At 54.5% G+C, this 27,999-nt stretch overlaps 1 protein-coding gene across 3 annotated transcripts; it reads left to right on the forward strand.

The window, feature by feature from the left end:
- The first annotated feature begins 248 nt into the window (after window positions 1-248).
- FHL3 (four and a half LIM domains 3) lies at window positions 249-27,827 on the forward strand. Of its 3 annotated transcripts, none has more exons than XM_084274270.1 (6): window positions 249-329; window positions 23,521-23,705; window positions 23,782-23,956; window positions 24,556-24,725; window positions 24,862-25,048; window positions 25,955-27,827. In XM_084274270.1, the coding sequence occupies exons 2-6, from the start codon at window positions 23,550-23,552 to the stop codon at window positions 26,104-26,106; spliced, it is 840 nt and encodes a 279-aa protein (XP_084130396.1). In that variant the 5' UTR covers window positions 249-329; window positions 23,521-23,549; the 3' UTR covers window positions 26,107-27,827. The 3 variants fall into 3 exon arrangements, with proteins under 3 accessions (XP_084130396.1, XP_084130397.1, XP_084130395.1); XM_084274271.1 differs by having other exon boundaries at window positions 280-329; window positions 23,524-23,705; XM_084274269.1 differs by lacking the exon at window positions 249-329 and adding an exon at window positions 12,668-12,821.
- The last annotated feature ends 172 nt before the right edge of the window (window positions 27,828-27,999 follow it).

A 27,999-nucleotide genomic window follows, 5' to 3' on the forward strand; every position in this document is an offset into this window, starting at 1 on the left:
CGCTCGGAGGCGAACGGGCGCCCGGCTGCCGGGAGAGGGGGGGGGGTCCCTCTGCGCCCCGCCGCTTCACAGGGAGCATCCCGCTGCCGGGGCGTGCTTAACCCCGCCCGGGCTCCCGCAGCGAGGGCTCACACGGGGCGGGCACCGGACGGCCGAGTCCGCCGCCCCCGGCCCAGCCCCGGCCGCGCCCGCCGCCCCTCCGCCCCGCCCCGGGCCGGGCGGGGCCGGGCTCCGCGCCGTAGGGCTGGGGAGCAGAGCCGAGCCGAGCCGAGCCTGCCCATCGCCGGGGCGAGCAGCGAGCGGGGGCGCGGCCCCGGGACGCCGACCAGGTGGGTCGGGTCGGGCCGGGCCGGGTCGGGTCGGGCATGCCGTGGTGTGCCGGCGGCGGGGAACCCTCCCTGCCGCCCGCTTTGGCTCCCGCAGCCCCGGGGCGGTCGCGGGTTGCAGTGGGCTGGGGGCGCTGGGATGGGGCTGGGAGGGAAAACGCATCCGCGGCGGGTGTCCCGAGCGCCGTCCGGGGTCGGGGCATCCCCGCGGGACCCCGGCGGGGTTTACTTTGTCGCTACCCGGGATGTAGCTCGGTTCTGGGGGGGGAGGAAAACCGGCCGTGTGTCTTTCCCAGCCCGCGAAGCCGCTGTGCTTAAGCTGCGTCTTGTTAGGAAAGCTCTGAAACTTCGCCCAACCGATTAAACTCAGAACTAAACTTAAACCTCAAGTGAGGGAGGGAAAACTCCAGCCCATCCTACCCGGTCGCTACCGTTTCGGAGAGCCCCAGGGGAAGGCTGCTGGGAGCCTTGCTCTGTGTGTGTGTGTGAAACAAAGGCTCAAAGTCCCAGCTGGAATCGTGCTATTCAACCAGCTCAGCATCTTCCAAACGTCCTGGTACTCCTCGCAGCTTTGTTACAGGATTGCTGTGTTTTCTAACAGGTTTGGGGCTTTTATTTTTTTGGCTCAGGGCGTTTTGTACCTGTGGTTACGTTAATCTCTTCGCCAGGGAATTGCTGGGTACACTTTATAGTTAGCCTGGGTGCAGCGTGTTGGTAGGAATTACTCACTGCTGACTCAAAGCTCAGATGTGTGGGGTACGATGGTGGTTACCGAGCTCCACAGCACAGACACTGCTACTGAGGCCTCTGTCCTTAGATCTGAATCTAAGGCATTCACCCTGTCCGTGTTCTGAAAATCATGAAGAAGGCTTTCCAAGGCACCCTTGGGTGCAGGGCAGCTTTGGGTGCAGGGACAGCTACCCCAGGCCAGGCTGAGGTGTCTGCTGATGAGCGCGGTGTCCCAGCAGCAGGGAAGAGTTCAGGGAGGTTTCTTCCACTTTTCTGACCCCTCTGCCAACCATCAGAAACCTGTGTCTCCTCCTCTAGCTCCTGTCAACACACCTTCTCTGTTAATTTTTGAGAAACACATCCGTGGACCCTTCCTTGGGAGCCTTTCCTATTGAGATACCTGCCTTAGGTGTGAGTAACGTTGCTCTGCTGCTCACAGAAGCGTGGAAGCCGCCTCGTTTCCCTCATCTGCTTTGTCCACGATTGTCAAACTGGGGTTTGACTTCCTGTAGGCCCTGGGCAGGAATGCAGGAAGCCTGGAATTCCTCCTGTCTTAGTTTTGTGCCGTTTTCTTCCCTTTTCCCAGGACAGAGAGCACACAGTTCTCTCACTGGTCGCTTCCTCGGAGGCACAGGGAGTTGCAAAGCGTTAGTTCGGTTCTTAGCCAGCTGGGTCAGTAATTCTGTGTGCTTTTAAGGCTGGTGGCATAGCATCGGGGACAAAAATACAGGCAGTGGAGTTAGTTGTGGGCACTAATTATAGTGGATGCTCCATGGTGAAAAGTATGTTTTGGAACAGGGACTCCTGGCCCCAGGGAGTGGTGAGGACACACCGGAGGCAGGGTGGTGGTTGGAAACATCCAGCATTCCCTAGCAGGAAGCCCTGTGAGCAGTGCCAAGGTCTCAGCTTTTGGAGCACCACTGTCTGTCCCTGTTGGATGCTGCTGAGGTGCCTCTTGGGGGGTGGGGGATATAGTGTGTGTCTCCCCCCGCCAGCAGAACAGCATCCGGAGAGCTGAGGGGTGCCTGGTGTGCTGCAGGCAGGGCGGGTTCCCTGTCTCTGGGAGGCTGGCAGGGCAGTGCTGGTCTCTCTGCAGGACTTGCAGCCATCTGCAGCGCGTCTCTGTCAGCTCCGCTTCCTGTTTACACCCCAGTTGGGTTTAGAGCTGACTCCAAACGGGCCCTGCTGTCCCAGGACACGGCTGGGTGGCTCAGCTCTCCAAGATGATGGTGGGGAAGAAAGGCAGGAGGCTCCTCCATGGCCCATGTCGCTGTAGTTGTCCTGATCACACGTGCAACACCAGCCTCGGGCGGCTATAGGCAGCGTTCAGTGCCCAAGATGCTTCTGAAGGGGGTGAGCTCAGTGAAGTTCTTCCAGGCTTGGGACCTAGCAACTTTAAGCCGGGGTGAAGCCTTAACTGATGGAGCCAGGGAAAACTTCCCTGCAGGCAGGTTACTGAAAGTCCCAGGGCACAAACTTTGGGAGCCCTTGGTTCTGCTCACAGCTGGGACTCACTCTGTGTCCTAAGATGCTTCCTGCCACGTTCCTTATCATGGCTGAGCTGATGCTGTCCCAAGACCTGCTGGTTTTAGAAATGCCAGCAGGAAAAATGGAATAAATTCGTTACTTTTAGAGCTTGAGTGATTCCCACCTCCTCTCCCTGGAAAAGGGCTTTTATGGTGATTGCAGCACTGATCCTCAAGGTTTTCACAGTGGCCCCCAGGTCGCTCATCTGTGAGATGTTCTCTCTTTGGCTTGCATGAGGTCATACTTGAAGAGCCCCAGTTGCATCAGTAGCCTCAGGAGAGGGGTGTGAGTGTGAACTGTATTCCAGCTGCCTCACCTTTTGTGCACGAAAGTTTCCACAGGCACAGGAGGTGTTTATGGGAGCCCGGGGATTGGCTGGGCTGAAGGAAAGCCAGGCTTCTCAACTGGACAAACAGCTTCACCATTCCATGGAATTGCTCAAGTAAGGAAACCGTTTCTCCTCTGGTGCTGGGTATTCAGTATCCCAGTTTGACACTGGCTGCTCTGGGATTGCCTGTGCCCACCGTGGAGCACCCAGCTTGGTCTGGCAAAGAATGTGGTGCAGATGATGTCCGTGGCTTTGTTCATGATTCAACCCAGAGTGCAAACCCCTCACCTCATTCCTGAAGGGAATCTGACTATTTCTGCTGAAATAGGTGCAGTTCCAACAGCCAAACTGGACACAGAGAGGAGTGGGGATGCCTGAGAAGGCCGATGGGTTGTTAAGTGAGGGGTCTTCAGCTGCAGTTGGAAACAAAACGTGCTCCCTTCTGCTGAGAAAAGCCCTTGGTCTTTGTTTCTTCCCTTCCTTCCGTTTTGCTCTGGTTTTGCCAGGTGTAAAACACAATTGTCAGCAGTTTGGGGAGGGGGGGGGAGAGTGTCAGTTTTCCTGTTGAAGAAAATATCAAGGGTCTGGTTGTGAAAGGAAAGGGGAAACTGAAGAATGCCACATGGCTTCCACCTTCCTGTGTTTCATCCGAGCAGAATCGCCCGTGCTGAATGACTCACTTTGTGTCTCTTGGTGTTTGCTAAATGGAGAAGCAGTTTTACTGGATGATTCTGCCCCACTGAGAGGGTAACGTTACTGGGGGGGGGGGGGGATGAGAGGGATGTGTCCGTTGGGGCTAAGTTAATAGTTAATCAAGAGTGATTTGGAAATGTGCTAGCACAGATCCCAGATAGATTTGAGGAGTTTTATTCCATATTGCTATGTGCTTGTTCTTCCTGCAGTCTCACTTGGGCTTTGTTTGGGCTGTGGTCATCTGGCTGTTAGCATTAACTCATCATGCACTTAGTTTGCCCCTGAGTATATACTGCTGTAGCTCGTCCTGGGCTTGCCAGTTGCAGAGTTCTTTTATGTAAAGTATCTGAACTTCTCAAATACTCAAAAAAACCCTCCCTTAAATCAGCACCATGGATAAATATTAACTCCAGACCCTTCTGCCTGGTGTCACTGCTGGACAAAAGTTTGTTGGCGCTTCTGCCCAACCTGCCCAGTGCCAGTTATACTCTGTTCAGGAATATAAATTCTCTTCCATCCCTGTGGCTGATGCCAAGGGCTTAATCTTAACTGCTTCCTACCTTAGTTCCCAACGTCTGAGCCATAAGCCAGAGGAACGTGCTGTGTCCAGCCTGGAGCTGTTAGTGGCCTCCATCGTCATAAATCCAGTGAGTGGAGAAGCCAGTGCAGGTGACTGGACAGCTGGAGCTGTTTTCCCCTCACTCAAGGGGGAAAGGGACCTCTGAATAGCTCAAGGAAGTGCTCAGTGTTGTTGGAACGGCCGCAGATCTGCTTCCCTAGTGCTTCCTTCAGCACATGTTACACTTGACCCTGCCAGTACTACACGCCGATCGGAGCCAAGTCATTGTCCCCAGTGGCAGATAAAGCTGCTTGGCCATTGTTGAGAGTCCAAGATTTTCCTCTCTCACCCTGGTTAAATGACTGCTTGGATGTGCAGCCAAAGTAAACATAACCTAATAAAAAATGCAGAGATAACAGATACAGCCCAGTCGTTGGGGGCTGAGCAGGCGTCCTGCAGCAGAAAGGTGCCTCAGTTTTGCCTGTATCTTTTCTGCTGTAGTTTTGAAGCTCAATGACCTGAAGAAGAGGTGGTACAGATGACGTGTAGCTCCCTCCCCGCTGCAGGAGGGGACCTGTATTTATGTGTATCCTTTGAACAAGAAGGATCTGATGCTCACTTGAGAGCTGGAAGCGCCCTGGCAGCTCGTGCAGCTTTGAAATACTTTATTTCCCCACTGTATGTTTCCTTGTTGGCAAGAGCTGTGCTTTCAATTGACTTTTCATGTGCTCTGTACACAGCCTGTGAAGGCCACTGCTGTAAGATAACACTGTGATCAATACTCGGGGGGGTGGTGGGGGGCAGTGGGTGTTATAAGGAAGACAGACATCGCATAGCTGTTGGGAATGCCTAAACTTGTGGTGCAGGGAAGAAGAGGGTTGGGAGAGGCCCAAAGTCATGCTCTGTGTGTGAAGCTGTGGGGGAGCAGTAGGGTTGGGTTGTTCCTGTGATGCAGTGCTGCTGAAAACCATGCTGCATTATAGAAGGTGCCACACTGAGCAGCTGTTGAGGGTCTCTAATTGTTTGGATATTGACTTGGGTGCTCGTGTCTTGCCAGCCTGTGTTATCACTGTGTGACTGAAGATGCCTGACCTGCTGAAGTCCTTCCACAGGGGCTTTCCTCTTCCCAAGCCCTGGGCTGGCACACTTTTGGCTCCCAGGGGAAGGGCTACCATGGTTTTATGCTCCATCCCCCAGCCTCTGCTGTAGTAGGATGGCCAGTGGCGATCAAAAGGTTATGGGGAAACCGAGGCCTGAGGGCGTGACGGGGCATTAAAGGCTTAAAGGCTGCTGGGCAACAATTCCCACAACCAAAGCAGACAAGTCCAGATCTAGGAACGGTTTTTTCCTCTTTCATCCCAAGCCAGTCGTGGCTCATGCTGACAGCACACCTGGAAATGAGGTAACCCAATACTCTGCCCACATTGTTCGCATTAGCCGGGGCTCGGGCACAGGCCTAGCGCCTGTTTGCTCTGCTCCTGGGCAATCTTTGTTCTCCTGCAGCCAGGAAGTCTTCCTGATGAAATGAGACAGGCTGCTTCTCTTCCTTTTCTCGGGAAAGAAGCTTCAAAACCACCTCAGGAGTGACTTTCCTGAGAAATGCCCCTTCCAGATGTGTGGGGATCTGGCTGCTGTTGAAGGACGAGGGAGAAATGCTCCCAGTGCCGCCCGGACATGTCGACTGCAGGGAAGATGGCAGAGTGAGTCAGAAAAGGAGTTGGAAGAGGAGGAAAGTCGTTAGACAGCACCTTGACACCCCTTGCCAACGCAGGATCTTCCTCTGCCAGCCCTGAAGCACAGTTAGGGATCACATTTTGTCTTCTTCTGGGCTCTCTGTATGCAATGAGTGTCTGGGCTGGAAACAGAAGGCTGCACACAGAAGCCTTGCCTTGATCGCTCTGCCTCAGTGTACCTGATTCCTGGTGTGTTAACTAATCTCTCTGAGACAGAGAGACACAGCAAGGTCTGCTCCTTATCCCTATGGAAAACAAGACACATCAGAATAGCTGCTCAAACCGTGTCCATCCTGGGCGAACGAGTCTCCAGAAGATGCTTCTGTGTAGGCTCAGTCATGGCACTTCTGTGGCTGCTGCTTGCTGGGGGAGTCCTGGCTGCCGAGATTCTGACACTGGGTGATGGGCACGTTGTGCCAGGGCAGCACCGAGGAGCAGGGAGGAAGGCAAAGCCCACAGCCTGAGGGTGTCGGGCCGAAGGGACGTCAGCCATGGTGGGAAACCTAAAAACATCCCGCGGGGCAGGGCTCTGCCGAGCACTCCCTTTCCCTTCCCAGAGGAAGCAGCCTGAATTTACCCCTTGCTCTGCAGAGACCTGTAGGCTAAAACAAATTATCCTGACGCAGTAGAAAACACTGGGACCAACCTCAACTGATGGAGCAATTTGCCAGCTTCCAGCCCCAGGGTCCCTGGTCCCTCAGGGCTTTCCAGTGTAAGGGCTTGGGTCGCTTTCCCAGCAAGATCCCCTTGGATACGTGCTGTTGGCAATACTCTGGCTCATTACTGGCCAGTTTTATTTTTCCAAGAGCCAGCCCTTGTTAGCTTCGTTCTCACAGTATTGTTTTCTTTCTAGAAGAAGCTTTTGCTTGGCTCTCCCAAACTCTCACATGGGAATTGCTTACTAGCTTAGATTTATTTTTTTCTTGTTTTGACCCAAAGCTGTGCTGTGCTCCCCTCTGTACCGCTGCCAGCAGCATTTCCAGGCTCTTTTAAGCATATGTTTTGCAATAATATCTAAATCCTTGGCTCCAAGTGCCTGCCTTGCAGAGAGATTAGTATCTCTTAACAAAGGAGTTGAGAAGCAAATAGTGAGAACAAAAGGACTATCTTGCGAGCTTGTGAGACTTACCCTGACCTTTCCCAAAGGCCTCAGCCTGGACTTGAGCCTCTAGTGAGCAGAGGGCAGAAATTGGGGTGGACACACAGAGTTTGCACGGGCCAGTCACCCCATGTGCTGGAAATGTGCTCTGCACGTTGCTGCCATCTGGGCTTGACTGTACTATTCTTATCATCTCCAGGGAGCCTGCGCTAGCAGAGCTCATCTCTGATGGGAGCCCTCTTTGGCTGACGTTGTGCTGAGGCTAGTATTAGCAGTGAGGGGTTTTTTTTGGGGGGGGGGGGGGGGATTTGAGAGCAGCATTCCTCACCGGGAAGAAAACGGGCTTGGGAAATGCTTTGTCCTGTCTGGGAGAGGAGGGATGCCACTTGCCTTCTCCAGGTAGCCAGCTGGGTACATGGTGTTCAACTGGAGAGTCAGGAGGTCAATATTAATGGTTTCAAAACTTCAGGAGAAAGTGCCACAGGGACATAAAAGCCTTCAGAAAACCCACTGGAAAATTGCTGTTGCTTTAGGTGGGAGGTACCCCAGGTACCAGTATAGGTTGGGGACTGGGCTGTTGGAGAGCAGTGTAGGGGAGAGGGACCTGGAGGTCCTGGGGGACAGCAGGATGGCCATGAGCCAGTAATGTGCCCTCGTGGCCAAGAACGCCAGTGGCATCCTGGGGTGTATTAGAAGGGGGGTGTTAATAGGTGAAGAGAGGTCCTTCTCCCCTTCTGCTCTGCCCTGGTGAGACCACGCCTGGAATACTGGGTCCAGTTCTGAGCCCCTCAGCTCAAGAAAGACAAAGAACTCCTTGGAAGAGCCCAGCACAGGGCCACCAAGGTTTCTCTCCTAGTCAGCACGTTGCTCAACTTGGGTTGCAGGTGAGCTGAGTTCCAGTTGCTCCACGAGTTTTTATGAGTCTGTTGCATGAGTGCAGAGATTTCAGCATCTCCCTAGGACCAGACAGCACCGGGGAGAAATGTATTTGCTTCTTGTTGAGTCTTTAGCTCCAAAGTTTTGTGGCAGAAGAGTATAAAGCTGATGCTCTGGAGGATGTTAAACAGGACTATCTGTGCTTGGAGTTTTATCCTCATTGATTCTTGCCTTGCTCTGCAGTACATCTGGAGGTTGCAGCTCCCAATTAAATTTGTGCAAAATGGCTTTGGGGCAGTTTCAGCTTGGGAATCTCTGGTGCTGCCCCTGGAAATGTGAGACCTGATGCACCAGGCTGGAATAATGCAATCAGAACGGCTTTTTCTGGCAATGTTTTCTAATCCCTCTGAATCGTGGTTCTTAAAGCTTATGTTCAAGTGCCTTCTGCCACACAGGCAGAGCAAGGGCTCCAAACAGTGTGAGTAACTGCTCTTGGCAGCACTGCTTACCAGAGTAGTAGCTAAGTTGGATCCTGTATGTTCTGACCTGCCCGAATCGTGGGTCATCCACTCGCACCAGCTGCTGCAGTGTCCTGGAGAACTTCCTGCATTGCTGCTTCAAGATTTATCTATGCAGGGACAAAAAATAGACCAGGAGACTCACATACACCGTGGAGAGCCTTTCCTGGTGCTATGTGCTGTGTAGCCACATTTTTCTCCAAGCTCTTTCCAGCTGGCCTCATCTCCCCCTCCTCTCCCAAGGTTTTACCTGTATTTGCATCAGGAAGCCCAGGGTTATGGTGTTCGCTTTTGCTCCTCTCTTGGTAGGGTGGGCAGCTGAGATGTGCTGAACCTGGAGCTGAGAGTCTCTGGATTGCAAGGGAGGTGAGGGTGGGGTTTGGGCGTCCTGACAGGCAGCAGAGTCTTCATCTGAACCTAAAGGAACAACCTGCTTTTCCAGGGAACTGAGCTGACTTTGCCTGAAATCAAGAGAATACCCAGGTGCTCAGCATCCCTGGGATTCAGGGACCAAGATTCAGGCTGCCGGATGCAAAAACAGGGCAAGGATGAACCCTAAACCCCTCCCAACCTCTGTTCCCAGGCTGTCACTGCCCTGCTCAGATATTTTAGGAGTGGAGGGGGGTGTCCCAGCTCGAGCAGCCGGTCCCATGAGCTGTACCATCCCCTGGGGAGCAGGGTGCCTGCGCTCCCCTTGGCACCGCGCGTCTCGTGATGTGTTCATCATGTCTAAATCAGAGTCACAGAATGGTTTGGGTTGGAAGGGACCTCAAAGATCATCTAGTCCCAACCCCCCTGCCATGGGTAGGGACAAAATCACGCTGCTCTTGTGCTTGTGACATTTCTACAATGGATAGCTGGATGCTGAACCTGTGTCACCAGTTTGTCTCCTGCTCCCTTCTGCCTGTCCCAGTCCATCCTTCCTGAAAAACTCCATCTCTCCTCCGGCTTTTCCACTCTCCAGCTGTGCCCGAGTCAGAGCTCCCTTGAGGCTCCTTTCCACGCAAACTCCCAGGAGAACTCGTGGGACTGTCCCAAAGAGGCTCCTCTCCACCTCCATCCTGCTGCAGCTCCGTCCCTTTGTTTCCCAGGCGCTGGGGGACTCGGGGCTCGTTCAGCTCTTGAGAAATCTTAGCGGAGAGAGTTAGACCTGGCAGATGGAGCCTGTTACCTCACCCCACAAAAATGCTTTGTTATTGAGAAAATGGAAACTGTCTGAGGTTTGGGAGCTGAATAGAGTCATTGGTGTCTGTTTTAACCGCAGTTTGGTGGTGACTGCTGACAGTTCCCCTCTCTGAGCATTCCCTTTTCCTACACCCATAATCTTCAAGTCAGCGCAGAGCTGCAGTGATTTAACTCGTTAGCTGAGCGAATGCTGGTGCATACCCTGCAGAAACTTTGCTGAAAGCTCAGCATCTTCCAGCAGAAGGAAAACAGCTAGCCAATAAATAAGCCTCTGCAAACTGCTGGCCAGGAAAGCGATCCCTGCGGACGCTACGCCAAATCCAACTCCTTCTTTTACAATCTCAGCTGCGCTCCGTGTTTACTTGGTTTTTTAAAAGCTGCATTCAGCTCATGCAGGAACTGCTTGGAGAGAGGAAAGAGCATGCATGGAGGCTTATGTCTGGTAATTCTTTATCAGAGGTATCTGAGTTCCAGTTCTGGGGAAAGATTTCTTCCCATCAGTGATTTTTTTTTTTTTAACAGTGGGTTTCAGCACTGAGGGGGGGTGGGGGAGTATAAAAACAGGGACTGAACTGTTTGCAAGCTGGTTTTCATATTGCTGTGACTAATGACTTGGGTTACTACAGAAGAGCATTAACCCAACTACAAGACTTGTTTTAGTTAAGGTCCTTGTATGCATTGTGGCATCCGATACCTCCTGCCGAGCACATTGCATAAGCATTATTCACCCAGCACCCTGACAGAGCTGAGAGCAGCAGCATTAGCCCTTTGGAAATAAAACAAACACTTTATTTATGTATTTTTTTTAAACTAATGAATCTTAGCAGGCCAAATGAATGTCTTCCAGCTGCTGCAGATGGCCTTTACATGACTACATATTTTGGTGCGTAGAAAAACCTAGAATCCTGGAACCACAAGATGCTGAATATTAAATGCTGACCCTGGAATGTAAATATGACCTGGATGTTTTGAGGTTGTTTACCCACATTTCAAGGGTTCACTTAGAAATTCATCAGTTCCTCCAGTTCCGGTCTTGTTATCTGGAAAGAAGAGTGACTGCTCAGCATCTCCAGATGTCTCTAAATGCTGGAGTGGGTTTCAGTAACTGGAACTGGCCTGACTGGAGGGATAATCCCAGCTGTTTCAGGAAGAACCTGGGATCAGTATTTTAGCTGTAATGAACTGTTTCTGTTCTAGATCCCTGCTTCCTGTGGGTTTACATTATGATGGTCAAAACCCTTTCCAGGCTGAGCTCTGCCTCCCGAGGGCTTTGGAGGCTTTTAATCTAAAATGCAAATTGTAGACCCAAGGAGTGGCTGATTTTTGGACTGTATCTTCCCAGTTTAGAGCCCACTCTGGACCCAAGTTGTTCCTGTGATTCTTGCATGATCCAAGCCCCCAGGGTTTCCCTCCTGTGAGTGTACCAGGGGTTGGGGAATCGCTGCTGTAGTTCAGAGCTGTGTGCCTGCAGATTGTTCTGTTTCCCCTAACCCAGCAGGTATATCAGCTCTGTACCACTGGGGAAAGAATAACCTGGGGTTTAAGGCTCTCTGGAGAGAAACAAAAGGAGTTTAACAGCACATGATGTCTGTCTGAAGGGACGAACTTCAGCATGGTGGGATGAAAATGCCTCTCTGAGGCCCGTGTGGGATGGCACTGTGTTCCTAGGTATTGCTTAGGATGTGAAGGTGATGGAGAGAGAACAGAAATGAAGCAGCAGGCCCTGAGCTGTCTCTGAGCACCAGGACTGCTTTTGTCAGCAACGGGGACCCATGAACGAACCTAAACCTCTGGATTTTGCCAGGCGTCTGACCTCACCTTGGGCTTCCTCTGCCCCCAGGAAGGAAAATGTGGTGCTGTCTGTGCTGAGCACCTAATGTGGTTTGAACTGGCGTGTAACTCCCAGTGCCACACGAGTCCAGTGCCTCCTTCAGCTCAGCACACTCACCTTTAAAGCCCAAAGTGTAAACAGGAGGCACGATGAGCAAGGACAGGGCGCTGCTGGGTCGAGCACTCTGGAGTCTGGATTAACTGTACTCTGTAAGGACACGGTGCTGTGTCTGTCTGTCACAGAGCGATTCGGGCTGGAAGGGACCATAAAGATCATCTCCTCCTTTCTCTTCCACCCTTTTCCCCCCTTTTTTCCCCCTTTTTTCCGTGGGCTGGTTCCTCTTTCTCTCAGCACATGGAAATTTTCACATAGAAAAGTCAGTGTTTACATTTAAAGGCATTTCAGCCCCTACCTTTAACTCAGTGAGCACCTCGTATCAAGAGAGCTGCAGTGATGCCGAACTGGGGGGCTCTGGAGTGTGGGGAGTAACAGTGCTATTTACTAAAGAGGCACACGAGGTGCACAGTGTATTGCATGTAACTTGGCCAAGAGGAGCTTTATTTCTAGTATTGCTCACCCCAGTATTGCAAACACTGTGTAACTCCCAGGAAGATTAAATCTGGCTGGGATGGGAGCTGTGGATGTGCCGCTCTTGGAGCGCCTGAAGAGCCACGGGTGGACTCCAGGTTGGTGATGGTGTTGCACCACATACAGGCATGATGTCAGGCTTTGTGCTCTGTGAGACAATGACTCAACTGGGGAATGATGAAACAAGCGCTCTCAGATCCTCGATAGCTTCGAGCTTTAGTGTTGGAAGGAGACAGAGAGCAGAACTTGGAGTGGGAGAGGGTGATCCAGAGATTTTGAATAACAGGGACCTGAGTAAACCGTGCTGACTGAATAGCACCCACCCTTTCCAGAGGGAATCCAGGAGTCCTGCTGCTCACCTCGTTAGCACCTGGCTTGGTAAATCAGGCTAATGGTGATGTTCATTAGCTTTTCACTGTCTATGAGAGGTTTTGCTTGTTCTCTCTTTCCCCTGTGATGGTGACGCAGAAGTAGAAGGGGTTTGGAAGCGAATTGGGGTTCTCGTGTCTCTTATGAAAATTTGGAGTCACTTGAATTTTAAGTGTCCAGTTTCCAGTCACAAGTAATGACATTTAAACCTCGGTGGGAAATGCAATCCCCGTGCTGATGTCACCCCCTGGTTTATGATGGGGCTGCTTTTGTTTCTGGGCAGGCACTGGGGTGTTTTGCTGGTGGAGTGATGATTTACCAGTGAGAGTCTCTTGCTGGTGGCACCTGCTGTAGCCATCTGGGGTGCGAGTCACTGTCGGAGCTGCCCTCGCTGTGCCTCTTGCAGTGCCACCCCTGTCACTTGGGTTGTGCCCTGGCCCGTCGCGTTCAGCAATGCAAGGTAAGGGAGAGCTGCTGGGACTTCTTGTTTCCAGGGGGTTGCCAGTTTAAGAATGAATAGTCTATAAATGAAGGATTTCAGTGCTGGCCGGTGAGGAGGACAGAGGGAGGGGGTGGTGAGGGGTTGGTATGTCCTGTTGTAGTGAAGCCTACGCTCCTCAGACTTGCTGGAGCAGGAAAACAGCTTTGGAAAACCTTGTGCTCAGGTCCCAAGCACAGGCTGCGGCTGTTTGTGTCAGTGAAGGAGCAAAGAAATGGGGCATTGCTTCCTATCTGCTGCCTCGGGAGCTGCAACATCAGCTCTTCCTGCTCTATACTTGGAAGTCCTGGGCAGAGGAGCCTCTGCTGGGTAAAATTCTGACCTTTTGGTTCAGTTTCTGCACTTTCATGTGGGTTTCTTTGTAAATCTGAGATTTGAACAAGCCAGGAGAAGCTGTGGGTGCCACTGGGACCCTGGCAGGGTTCAAGGCCAGGTTGGATGGGGCGTTGGGCACCCTGGGTTAGGAGAGGATGTCCCTGGCTGTGGCAGGGGTGGTACTGGCGGGGGGAGTGGGTCCTGAGAGCCCTTCCCACCCAAACCAGTCTGGGATGCTGGGACTCTGTAAATGAGCCACAGACCTGGGTCTGGGACTCTCTCTCACTGTTAATCCTTTTCTGTTCATATGGGTTTTTTTCTGGAAAGGAGCAGTTTTCCTCCCAGTGACTCTCTTGGCAGAGCCAGCACGTGTGCTGAGCTGAAGCCAGTGGGGAGAGCACCCAGGGGCACATCCAGCGGGCAGGGGCACAGGTCTTGGAAACTCAGTGTGTAGTTGTGTGACGTAAAGGCACTCATAGATTTTCTGTGAGGGTTTGTGCCCCTTGAAATAGCCTTTTCTGCTTTGTCTGTTGGATGTGGCACTGGTTCTCCATTCTCTCCATCTCTGAGCACAGCGGCACAGGCACAGTGACTGGACAGCACGCTGTGTCTTGCCAACTTCTTTTTGGTGCTTGTGGGGAGTTATTCCTCAGGGATCTGATGTCAGAGGTGACATTCACACCTGATTGCTCCCATTATTTAAAATGTGTGGTATTTAAGAGTCATTTTTAATGGTGCTGGTGAGAGATGCTTCAGCAAGGAGGCTGGCTCAAAGATGCTCTGTGTAGTAAAAGTACCTGACACCTGAAGCCCAGATCAGCCAGCAGAGAAATCTTGAAGAAAGAAACTCTCTTCACCCCCACAGCAGCAAAACAGCAGCTCCAGGAGTTAAGAGTTTATTTTCCTCTCCCAACGCTCCCAGTCCATCCCAGTTCAGTGCTTCCTCCTGCTGCAGGGCTATGCTGTCCTTGCAGGAGGGTTGCAGCTGGCTCACACACAGCATCTCCCTGGCAACAAAGGATCGCAGTTTTGTTTCTGACCACGGGCAAGCAGTCCTGGGGATGGTAACCTGACACAACTTGTCTTTGCCAGGGTCCAGGCCTTCCCCAGATTTAGAAGCTGCGCACATGCTGCAGGCTACGGAGCTGTAATTGCCTTTGCTCGCAAAGGGACACCAGCAGCTGAAAAAAGCACTTTAGATGGAGACTGTCCACACTTCCAGGGACTCAGCAGCACAGGTGGAGGGGCCCAGGGACAGAGGGAGAGGGGCTGCAGGGCAAGAGCCCGGGTGGCACAGGGCTGTCCCTGCAGCGGGTGTTGTTGTGGTGTCTCCCCGTCACCTCCCTGGTTTTCTCTTCACTCCACTGGCTTTTGGAGAGTCTTGAGAGGCACAAAACTGCCAGGATACCTGTGTTGGTTGATAAGAAATCAGCTACAGGTGCTCCTGCTTGGGAGAAGAATCAGCTTGGTAAAAGGGAATCGGGTGACCAAACTTGGTGAAAACATTCCACTTTGCCCTTTAAGTACCAGGCACGCATTAAATAAGACACGCCTGGGTTATGTGGCTTTTCCCACTCCTGTAAGTCAAAGGTACTGTGTTTATTAAAGAAAAACTGAAGTTGAGCAGAGCCTTCATCAGCAAAAGCGCTGCCAGGCTTTCTGCAGCGGATGGTTAATGCAGGATGGGGCTCAGCCCGTGCAGAATCAGAGTCACACGGTTGGAAAAGCCCTTTAAGATCACTAAGTCCAACTGTTCCCATCCTATGCTGAACCATATCCCTAAGTACCTCATCTACCCCTTTTTTTTTATTTAAACACAGGGATGGGGACTCAACCCCCTCCCTGGGCAGCCTGTTCCAGGCCCTGACAACTCTTTCAGTGAAAAATTTTTCACTAACATCTCATCTGAGGCAGGTTTGCTTGTCGACGTGCCCTGTGACCCTGTCCATCCCCTGCAGCCCATCCACGAGCTCCCGTGTGTGTTCAGAAGGAAGCTTGAAGCAGCCCCTCGATCTGCCCCACCACCTGCAAAATACAGGCATGATCTCATAAGGACCCTTCAGTCAGGGGCTACAAAAAAGCTTTGCAAGCACTACCTTAAGTTATGCATCACCTCAGACATGAGCACGGCTTCATCCTCAATTTAAAATACAGCTGCCTCTAAGGGAAGGAACAGTCAGTGCCACAGCATAAGGCTGCAATTGCAGGGGAGCTTTAGGGAAATAGAGCAGAATTCCTTTATTTTGCAGCAATGTCTGTGCTGGGATGCTCAAACCCCAAGAACTAGCAATAGAGCAGTCAGATTCTTTTCCCTGCGTCCAGGCTGAGCTGTCTGTTTGAATTGCGAAATTCTTCTGCTCTGAGCAGATCTAAGATGAAGGTAAATTGGCCTCAGCGCTCAGTTAGTCATTTCCTGTCGTGCTTTCATGTCCCAGTGCTAGTGCAGGGGGGGTATGACCTTTATTTCATGGGGCAAAGAGATTCTGAAGCATTATTGCCGGAGTCCTGGGTTCGTGCAGTTGGATAAGCAGTTAGGCATGTGTATGGCTCCAGGCCAACTTTGGGTTATGGGGGCATAAATCAATTCGGTCCAAAATTAAACTTTAATTGCTAGATTATAATCCTCACAATATGGTTATTCTTGGGGGCTGGAGTGGCTGTTACAGAGATCTCATGGGGTTTTGGCGCTGGCTCTATCCAAGAGCTCTCTGCCTTGTGAGCTTGGGCGTGGATGCGTTTTCCCATTTGATGCTTGTGGGCACACTGGAGTTGTAGGGGTTGGAAGGGACCTTGGGAGGTTGAGCCCAACCCCCAAATGTATGTTTGTTTCTGGAGAACACTGGCTGCACACAGGGGGTCCCACTCCCCATGCTGTAACTGCAATGATGGGTTACCAGAACAAGGAACCATAGGCTACAGCAGGCAGGTAACGTGAGGCACCATCTCTACCCACGTGAGGTTTATGTTGCTTCTTGCATACTGTCTTTGTGTCTTTCTTGATGAAATGCCATCCAGTTACCATCCCTCCCCACCAGCTTCTCTTGACCATCACTCCATAACAGCATGGGCAAGGAAGGTTCATGGGTGGGTTACACCACACCTCAGCAACGGACATTTCACTGTCCTGATCAGCTTCTGCCTGGACCTGGTGTGAAACTGGGGTCTGGAGGCTGGCCACTGCCTCTTGATTAGTTTTATATGGTTGGTGACTCTCTTTAGGGCTTGTCTTGTGTTGCTGCATTACTGTTGGGTGATGGTTAATGTCCCATCTGCTCAGTATGTCCAAAAGGCCCGTTCAGCCCTGCATAAGCAATGGGCTCCTCATTCTAACCCCATTTCATCACAGAATCACGGAAGGTTTGGGGTGGAAAGGACCTCAAAGCCCATCTGCCGTGGGCAGGGACACCCTCCGTAGCTCAGGCTGCTCAATTTTCTAGTTGGGAGATGAAGGGAATTTGGGGGTCTGACACTGGCGGGCTCCCTGATGCGATTCATTGGGGTGGGAACTGCGTGTGTCCCCGTGTTGGGCTGTAGCGTGGGCTGGTGGCACAGTCCAGCACTGGCTGCCTCTTTGCTCTGGAAGTGCTGCTGCTGGGCTGGTGTCATGCCCAGGGGCTGCCACAGGTGAGGGAAGCCTGGAGATTGTGAGTACCCCCTTCCACTCTGCATTCCAGTGGCTTCAGCATCGCTGTTGCCATAATTGAGCGTGTGCCCCTCTCTTAAATGGGACAACTAAGGTGCCCAAGAAGTTCCACACTCGTTCTTTGGTCCTTTTTCAGAGCTGAGAGGAGCAGCCGTTTCCCTGGACTGCGGCTCCCGCTCCTCGGATCACACCAAAGCTCTGAAACTTGGCTCCAGCATCTTTCTTCCTATTATGGTCACCCTGGCCATGTGTGCAGCTGCTGCCCTGCAGCCAGCTACCAGCTGCAGTAGCAGACTTGCTCCATGCAGGTTGTTGGTGCCAGCAGGTTCCTGCCTGCTCGGTGCTGCATGTGGCAGGAGCAGGTACCTGTGATGCAGAGCTTGGGCCAGGCCATCTCCTCCTTCTCCCAATACTCTTCCAAGACTGGCTAGAGTCTCTGCTGACACGTTTTTATGCTGCAGGTTTCTTGATGTCTGGTCAAGGGGACTTCATGTGGCTGGGGGGAGGTTTCTGGCGTGGTCATATCTCGCTCCTCAGCTCTCGGGGTTCCTCCTCCAGCTCAGAGGTCTGTTTGAATCACGACTGGTCCAAATTGCCCAAATGGTTTCAGTTCCCCACTTCCTGTTGAGCATGCAGGATTTGCTTCCTTGGTATATGTTTGCATAAGATCAGCAGCTGATCTCCTGAGCAAACAGTCTGTTCCATGTCAGCAGAACGCCCCAGGCTGCGTGCTCTGACTGCATCCTTCCAGCTCTGCTGCTGGTGACCGTGTCCTTGGTCTGAGCTGCCCTCTGAAGGGGCAGGAACCTGAAATAGTTAATTAACCTTTACGGGTCTTTAGTAATAAGGGCTTTTTAAACTCTGAAATCCTTCCCTCCCTTCTTCCCAGGCAGTATTTCTTTCTATGGTTGCATAGTAGGAACTCCTGAGCTTCTATCTCTGACCCTGATAGAATTAACTTCCCCTCAAGAAAATAAGCTTAGAGCAAGAGCTGAATTGTCTGCTGCCCCTCTCCTTGTCAGCCTGTGCTCTGCCATACCTCTCTTGGGGTTTTGGAAGGTGGGCAGACATGGGAAGCCCAGCATTTCTCACTGGCAGTGTTTGGATAAATCTCCTGGCTTTCTTCCTCCAAACTGTGTATCTCCATGCTCACTCTGTGGATGCTTCAGCTCACAGCTGGATTCAGGGGACCTGCCGGAACGGGGAGGATGTTGGGAGGGAAAGGGACAGAAGTGGCTGAAAATCAAAGGCAAAGCCAGGTCTTGGCCACAAGAAATTACACTCTGAGTCTCAGATGGGTAAACCCGCCTGGTTTTCCACTGTCGCATGGAAAATTGGATTCCCCTGCAACTGTGGCCTCATTAAAAAGAGATTCTTTCTTTAAAGGGTAGAGAAAGGACAGAAGTCCCAGTGTGCACAAACACTGGCTCGGAGCTTTGTCCCATTACCTTGTATGGGATGCTGCTCTGTGAGAACCTGACTTACTCACTGCAGGTTTTCCTTTCACACAGGAAACGATCCAGTTTATGTTTCCTTATCTTAGGAGAAAGAATGAGCTCAGTGTTAGAGGGAAAAGGTCCATGAACCCAGGACTGCTCTGAGCAGGAGGTGGTTGTGCCCGTGCAAGGGGAAGTGGCTGCAGCAGCTTCCTTGGCAGAGCTCGGTGTGTGCACAGACCTCAGTGCAGCATCCCAGGGATGCAGGTGGGGCTGTGTGGCCTTACACCCAGCTGATTCATTTGTCTCCTTCCTCCTCCTCAGCCAGCTGTAGGAGCCGGATCTTCCTTGTGTGTTGGAGGGATGACCTGTACCATCCTCCCGGTGTGCGGGTGTTGGGGGAGCTGCCAGGCGAAGGGGCTGTGCTGGTGGTCTCTGCAAGGACTCTGCTTGCTCCTCACCATGCCAGAGATCCCACTGGAGCAACAGAGATATTTCTGAGCTGTCCGTGGGGAGGCTCAGGCTGGGAGGCGGCTGGGAGGCAATATCTGAGGCCAGGAAGTGACTCAGTGGAGCTCCGAGCAGGCGGGTGAAGGCCTGACGTGAGCTGCTCCTGGGGGTGCTGGGTGCAGGCTGGGTCTGGCCTGGTGACCCTGCCGAAATGTTGTGTGCCTTTCTGGCCAAGCTGCCTTTCTCCCTGACCTGGATGTCTTTGAATGGTGATGGGGGGGTGTTGCTCCCACTGCTCCAGGCCTACAGCCACGCTTGTGGGCTCCGGAGCAGAGCGAGAGGGTGCGGGCAGAGGCAGCAGCATGAGGAGGTGCAGGGACCTGTGTTGGTCCCACCGCCCCGGAGAGCCCGGACTGGCTTTGCCAGCTCCTTCCTGGGGTGCTTGGTGACCCTGAGCAGACCCATAGGAGTGTTGTCAGGAAACCTGGACTGAGACTGTCCCCAGCCCAGCGGCGGGGCTGGAGCTGGTCCTGGGAGCGAGCAGATGGTTTCCCTTTTAGGGTCGGCAGCGGGCAGAAACAATTTCACACGGATTCCAGGGCCCATAATGGTTCTGGAAAGCCAACGGGAACAAAAAGTCTTCTTCTCCTCTCCTGACCTTGGAGCGTGTTGAGGACCGTCTTCCAAAGCCTTGTCCTGGATGGTTTCATCCTTACATGGGGAACGCCTGCCTGCCCCAGTGAGGCTGTGCTTTCTCCTCGGTGTATCTGTTTAGGTGTGAGCTGCAACTGCACAACCCGTGCTCAGAGCAGCCCGGGGAAGATGAGAATAGGCAGGAACCTGACAGGCAGTGAAAGGCAGGTCTATTCCTGTGCCCTGGAAAGATTAAGTGTTTCCCTAGGAATAGCCTTATGGGTTGCTCTAGGATCGCTTCGTGGAGCAGCTGGTTGTGACCTGACAACGAACAACAAACTGGTGTGAAGTTACAGGGGGTTACGGGTTCACCGTGTCCATGAGACCTCTTGCCAAAGGCGCTCCTTGCAGCAGGCACCGTCTCAGAAGGCTGATCAGCAGAAAGCCTGGCCCTAGACAGCCCCTCCTGCCTCCTTTGCACAACAGGGCCCCAGTTTATAGGCACTAAGGTTAATGTGGGCCTCTCGTGGGGCTGTCGCTAGCCCAGCTGCCGTGTTGCTGCGGACAATGACACCGGGCTGGCGTTAGGTGCATGTTGCTCTCTAATTAGAACGTGGGCTCTGCTCTGCGTCCTTGACAAATCGCTGACCTTTCTCAGACGTGAAGCTATTCTGAGCTCTGTTCCAGACCGATCGGATTTGCATCCCGGAGCACTCTCAATGTTGTTTGTGAGAGGAGCTCTTGTTCCCAAAGCTGCTTGTCCGTGGGCACAGGAGAGGAATGGAGCTTCCTTTCCCCTGTGAGCACAGCTATGCCTGGTGAAGGGAGCAGGTAGGCCACTGGCAGGGATGGATCTGCCATTTAATCTTGCCCTCAGCCAGCCAACAAGACAGCTGAGAGAACACCCCACATCCCACTCCGCCATCCCCATGGACAGGGAAACCTGCTGCAGTAGGTCTTGTCCCACAGGGACCTCAGGCATCTAGTGATGGGCAGGCAGGTGACCTCTCTGCAGCTGGAGTGCCATGGCTTTAGGGCAGTGCCTTGGGCAGTGTCTGAAGGTGTGACCTCAGCCTAGCACACAGCTCGCGTTTACAGGGTGATGCGGGCTGAAGAGTATGAGCACCTACTAATTAGCACGCATAGTGACTGCCTGTGGCATCTCAGCCTCGATTAAAGGCTTTTTAAACACCTTTTAAAACCCCACCTCTTTTCTTCATGAATGGAGACAATTTCCAGGCTCCTCACTACAATCACAGGAAGAATTGTGGTTCTTGCCTCATTTCTTTTACTCTGTTCCTTGTGTCCCAGCTTCCTCTTCTCCACAGACTCTGTCTCCAGCAGTGCCATGCTCTCAGGAGCAAAGACACAGAGTTTGCTTTGGCGTTGCACAGGGCTTTGACACCCCTGCCCAGCGCTGCATGGGAGTCCAGAACAAAGGGAGCAAGCAGCTTATCTAACACAAATAACCCTGAGCAAACTTCCTGGGCCTGCTCCTTTTTTTTTCCTTTCCTTTCCTTTGGAAAAAGCAGCACAGCCTCTCATCCCCAGCTCTCCTATAGCAGCCTCAGCCACATGACGACCTCGGGACTTGCTCTGCTGGCAGCCTGTGCATCCTCCAGCCCGCTCCGACCCTGAGCTCGGCTCACGCTGTGCATGACAGACGTGGGTAGATTTTGGGGAGAGGCTGCTCAAAGTGGAGGCAAGCTGTTAAAGGTTTCTCCTCGGCAGAGTGTTGTCAGAGGGTTTATGGGGCTTTTTGCTGCTGCTTCTGTGGTCGCTGTGGTGAAAGCAGTGGTGCCTCCAGTGAGCACACCAGCCCAGGGCTTGGGCCAGCACAAGGCTGGCAGGGGGCCCTAGGGGGCTGAGGAGTGCCAGATGCCCTCAGTGGGATGGAAAAGTTCCAGTCCTGTTGCTTCTTTTAATCCCTGTTTGGTCCCAAGCGCTGGTGGCACCGGGTGTGTGTGGGGCCAGGGCATGGCACGTGCTCAGGGCAGAACCACCCTCACCATGGTGGTTCAGGGTGCAGGAGCCACATCAGTCCTTGTGGGTTTATCCTCCCCCTGCAACATGAGGAAATGCCATCCCTTGTTTTGAGTCTGGGGACCGGGGCTGGGGGAGGGACAGCATCAGGGGCAGGTACAGCAGTGCTGGGGAGCCCAAGTCCCTGGGGCAGGTGGAACCCAAGGCTTCCCCCAGTGAGCTGAGTTTCCTTCCCGTTTTCTGATGCGCTGTGACGCAGCGTTACAGGACCACAGAGATAAAGCACAGCCCATTGAGCAAGCGTGGCAGCTCCCTGCTCCAGTGGCTCCCAGGGCAGGAGTGCTCATTAGAGGCCCTTTCATTACAGACACACCTTGGAAAGTTCCCTTCCACGGCTCTGGGAGGAGGAGGAGGGTTATTAATTTGATTTTCATTCTCTGCCAGAGAGAAAGGTCCCGGGTGGCTTCAGGGAGTTGAAGGCAAGTGGATGGCAGAGGAGGTGGCAGAGGGTGAGGAGCGGCCAGGAGCCGTACAGAGGGCACGGGGGCTGCTGCCTGGCTGGGGGAGCACCCCACGGGGTGCCCCAGAGGGAGGGAGTGCAGGGGGGGCTGAGCCAGGCTGGGGGCAGAGGGTCTGGTTTGGTACCTGGCACCCTGTCAGCTCCTCTGCACAAACCCCAGTAACCAGCTGGACATGGGGCAGCCTCATCCCACGGGCAGCGAGCCTGGGGCTGCTGGTTGGGATTCTGGAGGATGGGCTTGGCCAAGCAGTGGTCCCAAGCCCACGCTGCTCGCGGGGGGCACGCCGTGGAGCCGCAGCCACGTGCACCAGCCTGCCACAACAGAGGGCACGGAGCGGTCAGGGGAGCAGGCAACGGCCGGGGCAGCAGCTGGGGAACGAGAGCATCTGAAAAGGGACTTTGTTCCCTCTCTGTTGGTCACGTAGCCATGTGGGAATACTGGATTTATTCACCAGCAGCCCTATCGGCACATACCAGGCTTGACAACAGCTGGGAGCTGTGTGGCTTGGCCAAGAATAGCCCTGGGGAGCTGGCTGCCGTGAATCAGAGCTGTCTGCATCGGCTCCTGCCCTGGAGGCTGCTTCCAGCCTAAGGGAGACCAGGAAGAGGCAGGCAGGGAGGCTGGTGGTGAGCTCCTCGCCCCATTACACACCGAGCCATAAAACCTCTTTCTGAAAGGGTGGGTTCACGAGGAAGACTGCGGCGAGCGGCGCTCCGCAGCTGACTGCTCAGATGTAATTCCATGGGCTTGTCTACACTTGATAGCAACCTGTATTAAAGGAGGGTGTGATTTTGCAAGTGGAAAACTCCTTATTTAGGAATAACGAGGTTAGAGCAAACAGCAGGAAGGTGCCCGGTTGGGAACTGGCGCTCCAGCGAGAGCAAAACTCTTCCTCAAACCTCTCAGCTGAGAGGGAGACAAGGGGCAAGGAGAGATGTCTGATTCCTGTGTGTAGAACCCCAGCCCCTCTCTGGCTTGTGGAACACCCACCCTCCCCAGCACTTTCTCCCTGAAGAGTGTTTGTAGATGGAGCAATGTAAAAACTGTTTTCTGGGATGCAGTTTCGTAGCTGGGCACAGTGTGGGGTGCCTGGCTTCTGCTCCCCTGCAAGGGTCTGCCAGAGAGGTTCCAGAGCTGGGATGGCTGACAGCCCCATCAGGCAGAGCATCAGCCCGTGGGCCAGCGAGAAGAGACCTGTCCTTGTAGCTGGGTCGCCAAGGAGCAGCTCAGTAGGCACATCCATCCCTCTGGAGGTGACTGGCCCTGGTGTGACAGTGGATGTGCACCCGGTCCTGCTTTGGGTGCCAAACCAAAACTTCTCACGCAAAAATAAGCCAAACCAACCCAAAAGGAAGAAAACCTCTCTTTGGGTCATTGTTTACACTCTGCTGCCCAGCGAGGAGGCCGGCAGCCAGAGCTTGCTGCACGCTCATGTGGCTTAAGTTTCTCTGAGCGGTGCCCAAGTTGAACTTGAGCTTAATCCTGATTCCTCTGTGCGTGGGGCTCTTCTGGAAGCATGTTGGGCGCAGAGCAGGTGCAGCAGCTCTGGCCACTGTCCTGTCCTGGGAGCAGCTGTTAGCTGGTTGAAGGGAATTCGTGGTCCTTGCCCTCTGGGCCACGCAGAGACCTCTCGGGGGGTGTAAGCAGATACTGACCCGGCGTCTCCGCTGATCTCTCAGCAGGTGAAGGAGGCCCTCAGCCTGGCACCATGACAGAGTGCTTCGACTGCGACAACTGCAAGGAGTCCTTGTATGGGCGCAAGTACATCCAGATGGACAATGGCCCCTACTGCATCCCCTGCTACGACGCCCACTTCGCCAACACCTGCGACGAGTGCAAGGAGCTGATCGGCCACGACTGCCGAGTGAGTAGAGGGCTGGGCAGGGCGGTCCCCTGCGGAGATCCCTCTGTCCCCTCCTCATCCCCGCTGTCCTCCGCAGGAGCTGTACTACGAGGATCGCCACTACCACGAGCACTGCTTCCGGTGCTTCCGCTGCGACCGCTCGCTGGCCGACGAGCCGTTCACCTGCCAAGGCGAGGAGCTGCTGTGCAATGACTGCTACTGCAGCGAGTTCTCCTCCAAATGCATCGCCTGCGAGAAGACGGTCATGCCAGGTAGGAGCGGGCGGACTCGGGCACTGCGGGCTTGGTCCTGGTCCCAGCGGCTTCGGGTGGGGCTGCAGGGTCTGGCACTGGGGTAATGAGGAAGGGGGGTGAACCCCTTTCCTGCTCCACGGTCACTGCACAGAGTGAGACGGGCACTTTGTCTGTGGGAGATCAGGGTCCTGAGCCACAATCACCACCCCAGCCATGTCCACATGTTCTCCTTTTTCCTGGGGAAGCAAGTGGGGGAGGAGATAACAAAGGGTTTCCCAGGCCATTTCTGGTGTGTGCTGATGAGAGGAGGGATGACTGAAGGGGAGTGAGGTCTCTGGAGATGGCCTGAGGCGAGGGAGTTGTCTCTGCTTGGCCATTCAGGCACCACCTTCAAAAGTAGACTACAGCCCTCTCTCAGCTGAGGCCTGTGTGCTGTGCTGGGGGAACATCCTGCACCCCTTCACCTGGGGCTGTGGGGAGGGCCTGGGGCATCCCCCCTCCAGCCACCTGCCATCCTGGCTGCCTATGGCCAGCCAGCACAGAGCTACGTGTGCAGGACCACAGCTTATTCTGCCCGCTGCTCCCTCCAGCCACGCTGCCAACATCTCTCTCCACAGGGTCCCGTAAGCTGGAGTACAACGGGCAAACCTGGCACGAGCACTGCTTCATATGCAGCAGCTGCCAGCAGCCCATCGGGTCGCGGTCCTTCATCCCAGACAAGACGGATTATTACTGTGTCCCCTGTTACGAGAGCAAGTTCGCCCCTCGCTGCACCCGCTGCAAAAAGGTACAGCTGGCCTCACAGTTCTCTGGGGCTGGGCACGTTCCCTGCTCCTGCCCCAGCCCCGACAGAGAAGGGTGCTGGTGCAGGTGGTCCTGCCCTGTGGCTGTTTGTGTCACCCTTGTGCGCTCTCTGCCCGCAGACCCTGACCAAGGGAGGGGTGACTTACCGGGACGAACCGTGGCACAAGGAGTGTTTCGTCTGCACGGGCTGCAAGACCCCCCTGGCTGGGCAGCAGTTCACCTCCCAGGATGACAACCCCTACTGCATCAAGTGCTTTGGGAACCTCTATGCCAAGAAGTGCAGCGCCTGCACGAAGCCCATCACAGGTGAGCGGTGCCCTGGGGACGGTTCTCCCCGGTTCCAGGCGTTCGGTGACGTCTCTGGGTGAAGCCGCCCTATCGAGTGTGTGGGTGGCCCAGGCCCCTTGGTGCTCATACACATCTGCACTGTGCAGGCTTCCTCTGGTGTCTCTGGGCACCTCAGAGACAAAGGAGGGGAGTGTGAGGTTCCCCCTGGGCACATCCCCCTGTGGGGTGATTGCTCACGGGCAGGGATAGCCAGAGACTTCCACCCAGAGCAGCAGCTGCTGCTGGGGAGCTTGGACCTGTTCTGCTGACCTGAGATAGGGAAGCAGGGGGGTCCTGGCCCTCAGAAACCCCCCTGCCCTCCCCCACTTGGCCTTTCCCTTTGCCACTGTTGCTCTGGGGAAGGCAGAGCTGTGAATCAGCTGGTGACTCAGAGGGTGACTCTGGCTGAGCTCCCAAGCACCCCGCTTCCTGTCGGCTGCCTCTTGGCCTGTGGCTGTCCCAGGAGAAGGGGGTCACAGCCCACACGTCCAGCGCCCATGGGCAGAGGAGGGAAGCTGCCCACAGCCTCTGCAGCAGCGCTGGGCTGAGCTGGTGGCAGGGCAGCTCTTCCCAGGGTTTCACCAGCACCATCCCAGGAAGGAGCCGTGCCAGACACGGCTCCCAACAGCCCCCTTGCTCGCTGTGATGGAGCAGCTCTGCTCCTCACTCCTCTCTGGGGAGAAAACCAGCGATTCCAGCCCCAGGGATCTCAGTCCTTCAAAATCTGGAGTGGAGATCGGTATTCCAAAGGGTTTGGATGCTGTAGGGTGTTTGGGTGCCCTGGTGCAGCGCTGCGTGTGGGGACCTGACTCAGGAGAGGAACAGGTCAAGACTCAGCCCTGTATCCCCGGGGGCTCTGACGCTGAGCTCTGTCCCCCCCCGCAGGCTTCGGCGGAGGTAAATACGTCTCCTTTGAGGACCGTCACTGGCACCACAACTGCTTCAACTGCGCTCGCTGCAGCACCTCGCTGGTGGGGAAAGGCTTCATCCCCGACAACGACGAGATCCTGTGCCGCGACTGCAGCAGCGACCTATGAGCCCCCCCGAGGCCGCCGTGGGGAAGGGGCTTTCTCTATTCTTCAGGGTCTTTGTGCCAGACACCCCAGCAGCATCTCGGGGCAGGGCGCAAGGCGCAGGAGATGGGGGGCTGACCCCGAACCGCGGTGTGTTCAGGAGGTTCCCGTGCCCCTCCCTGACGGCTAGAGTACGCTATGCTGTGGCTCTGTGCAGAGTCAAAGCTGAATAAAGTTGAAAAAAGGAGCTTCAAGACACCCCCTGCCCTCCCCCCCATTATTTACTCTTTCCCCTAGTTTCCAGTCTGATGAGGCACAAGCAGAGCCCAGGGCCCCAGCTGAGCAAGGGGCAGCAGCAGCTTCAGCGTTGGGCTGCTGGATCTGCATGCTGGCAGCATGTGTTTGCTCCCCCCACCCCGGCACAGTGCTGACTTTCCTCTCTTCCCCCTGTGCTTCCCTTGCTCTGTGTGATACAAGGCGGCAGCTCCTGGTCTGTGGGGCTTGGCCACGCTGGCCTGGCCTAGCAGATGGCTTTGCAGTCCAGCCTTTTCCGTACGTGCAGCTTGGCCTGTGGAGATCTGGGCTCTGCCCTGCTTGGAAAGGTTTGGGGACACCGGGCTGGAGTGTGGCCAGGAGAAAAGCTGCTGTCCTGTCAGGTGGGAGCCACCTCCAGATGTCTGTAGCCACCTCCCAGGCCAGGCCCTTTGCTCTGTGTGTGTCTGTGGAGGTGCTTTCGGGCAGGGATGAGGAGCTCAAATTGCTCACAGGTACGGGGTGTTCTGCCCCCACCTCCCTGCCCCGTTCCCACAGCTGCCTCTGCCGTGTGTGAGCTGGACCAGGGGGGATACTGCCCCCCCCACCGGGAAGCGCCTGGCTGAGCCCTGGAGAAGGGTGTGTTGAAGGCTGAGAGCACCGAGGGCTTTATTCCTGCTCCATCCCTCTGATGGGGAGCCACAGGACGGGGACTGCCTCTCCAAGGCCAGCAGCACAGGTAACACCAAAGACCTTTCACTAATTTGGGGAGGGTCTGTGGCTGCTGGGAGTGCTGGGGGGGAGAGCTCCAGCACCGAGGTGAGCTGAGGGGGCAGCCGGGGCATCCACACCCCGCTCCTGCCAGGGCTGAGCATCCCCCCAGAGCGGGCAGAGCATGAGGCTTCCCCCAGCCACACTCACCCCTCAGTGTCCCGAACGAGAGGCAAAGCAAAGGTGGTGCCTGGGCTGCCCAGAGGAGGGGCTTTGCATCCCCCAAGTCCCTGCATTGGCCCTAACGGGACATCTTGAGCCCTCCCAGACTCTCACAAGGGCTTTGATGGCTGAGCTGGCCCCTCTCTGGCCCCTCTGCAGTGGGATGGATGCTCACACCTGCTGTGTCTCTACATCCTCCTGGCTTCTGTCTCGCCGGGGTGCTTCCCCTGACCCTGCTCCCCTGCTTCCACAGCCACCTGCTTTCCCAAAACCATCTCCCCATCTTCTTTTGTACTCCTTTATGTCGTGAAGGCCCGTGGGTTTGTAACCAACCATGGGGCAAAGGGGATAATTCCCCCCCCCCAGCTCCACCTAGGAACAGAAGGTGTTCTGCATGTCCCTGTATCCTCGCTGATCCCCCTTGAAAGCTTTGATGCAGGCAAATCAGAGTTTGTGTGTTGGCTGCTCCCAGGAGCTCAGTGGTCTCTAGAAGGAATTGTCCCAAACCTCAGCCTCCTGTGTATTTCCTACAGCTTTATACAATAAACTCTTTCAGTGACGCTCGTTCTCCTGTGTTTCTGGAACAAGGGGCCCAGCGCCTCCGTGCTCAGCCTTGTGCTCAGCCCTGACAGCTGATCCCCGTGGTGCTCGTGCCTCCCCCTCCCCAAACCACACTCCTGGGTGTTTGGCTGTACCAGTCCCGTGGGTTGTGGCAGAGGAACAGCAGCTCCT

This window comes from Gallinula chloropus (assembly GCF_964237585.1).
Source record: "Gallinula chloropus genome assembly, chromosome: 22".
Classification (NCBI taxonomy): Eukaryota; Metazoa; Chordata; class Aves; order Gruiformes; family Rallidae; genus Gallinula; species Gallinula chloropus.

Bases quoted from the DNA above. Each gene is read 5' to 3' on its own strand.
- FHL3 (XM_084274269.1), top strand. The intron at 23,706-23,781 runs GTGAGTAGAGGG...TGTCCTCCGCAG, and splicing joins TGATCGGCCACGACTGCCGA to GAGCTGTACTACGAGGATCG. The intron at 24,726-24,861 runs GTACAGCTGGCC...CTCTGCCCGCAG, and splicing joins GCTGCACCCGCTGCAAAAAG to ACCCTGACCAAGGGAGGGGT.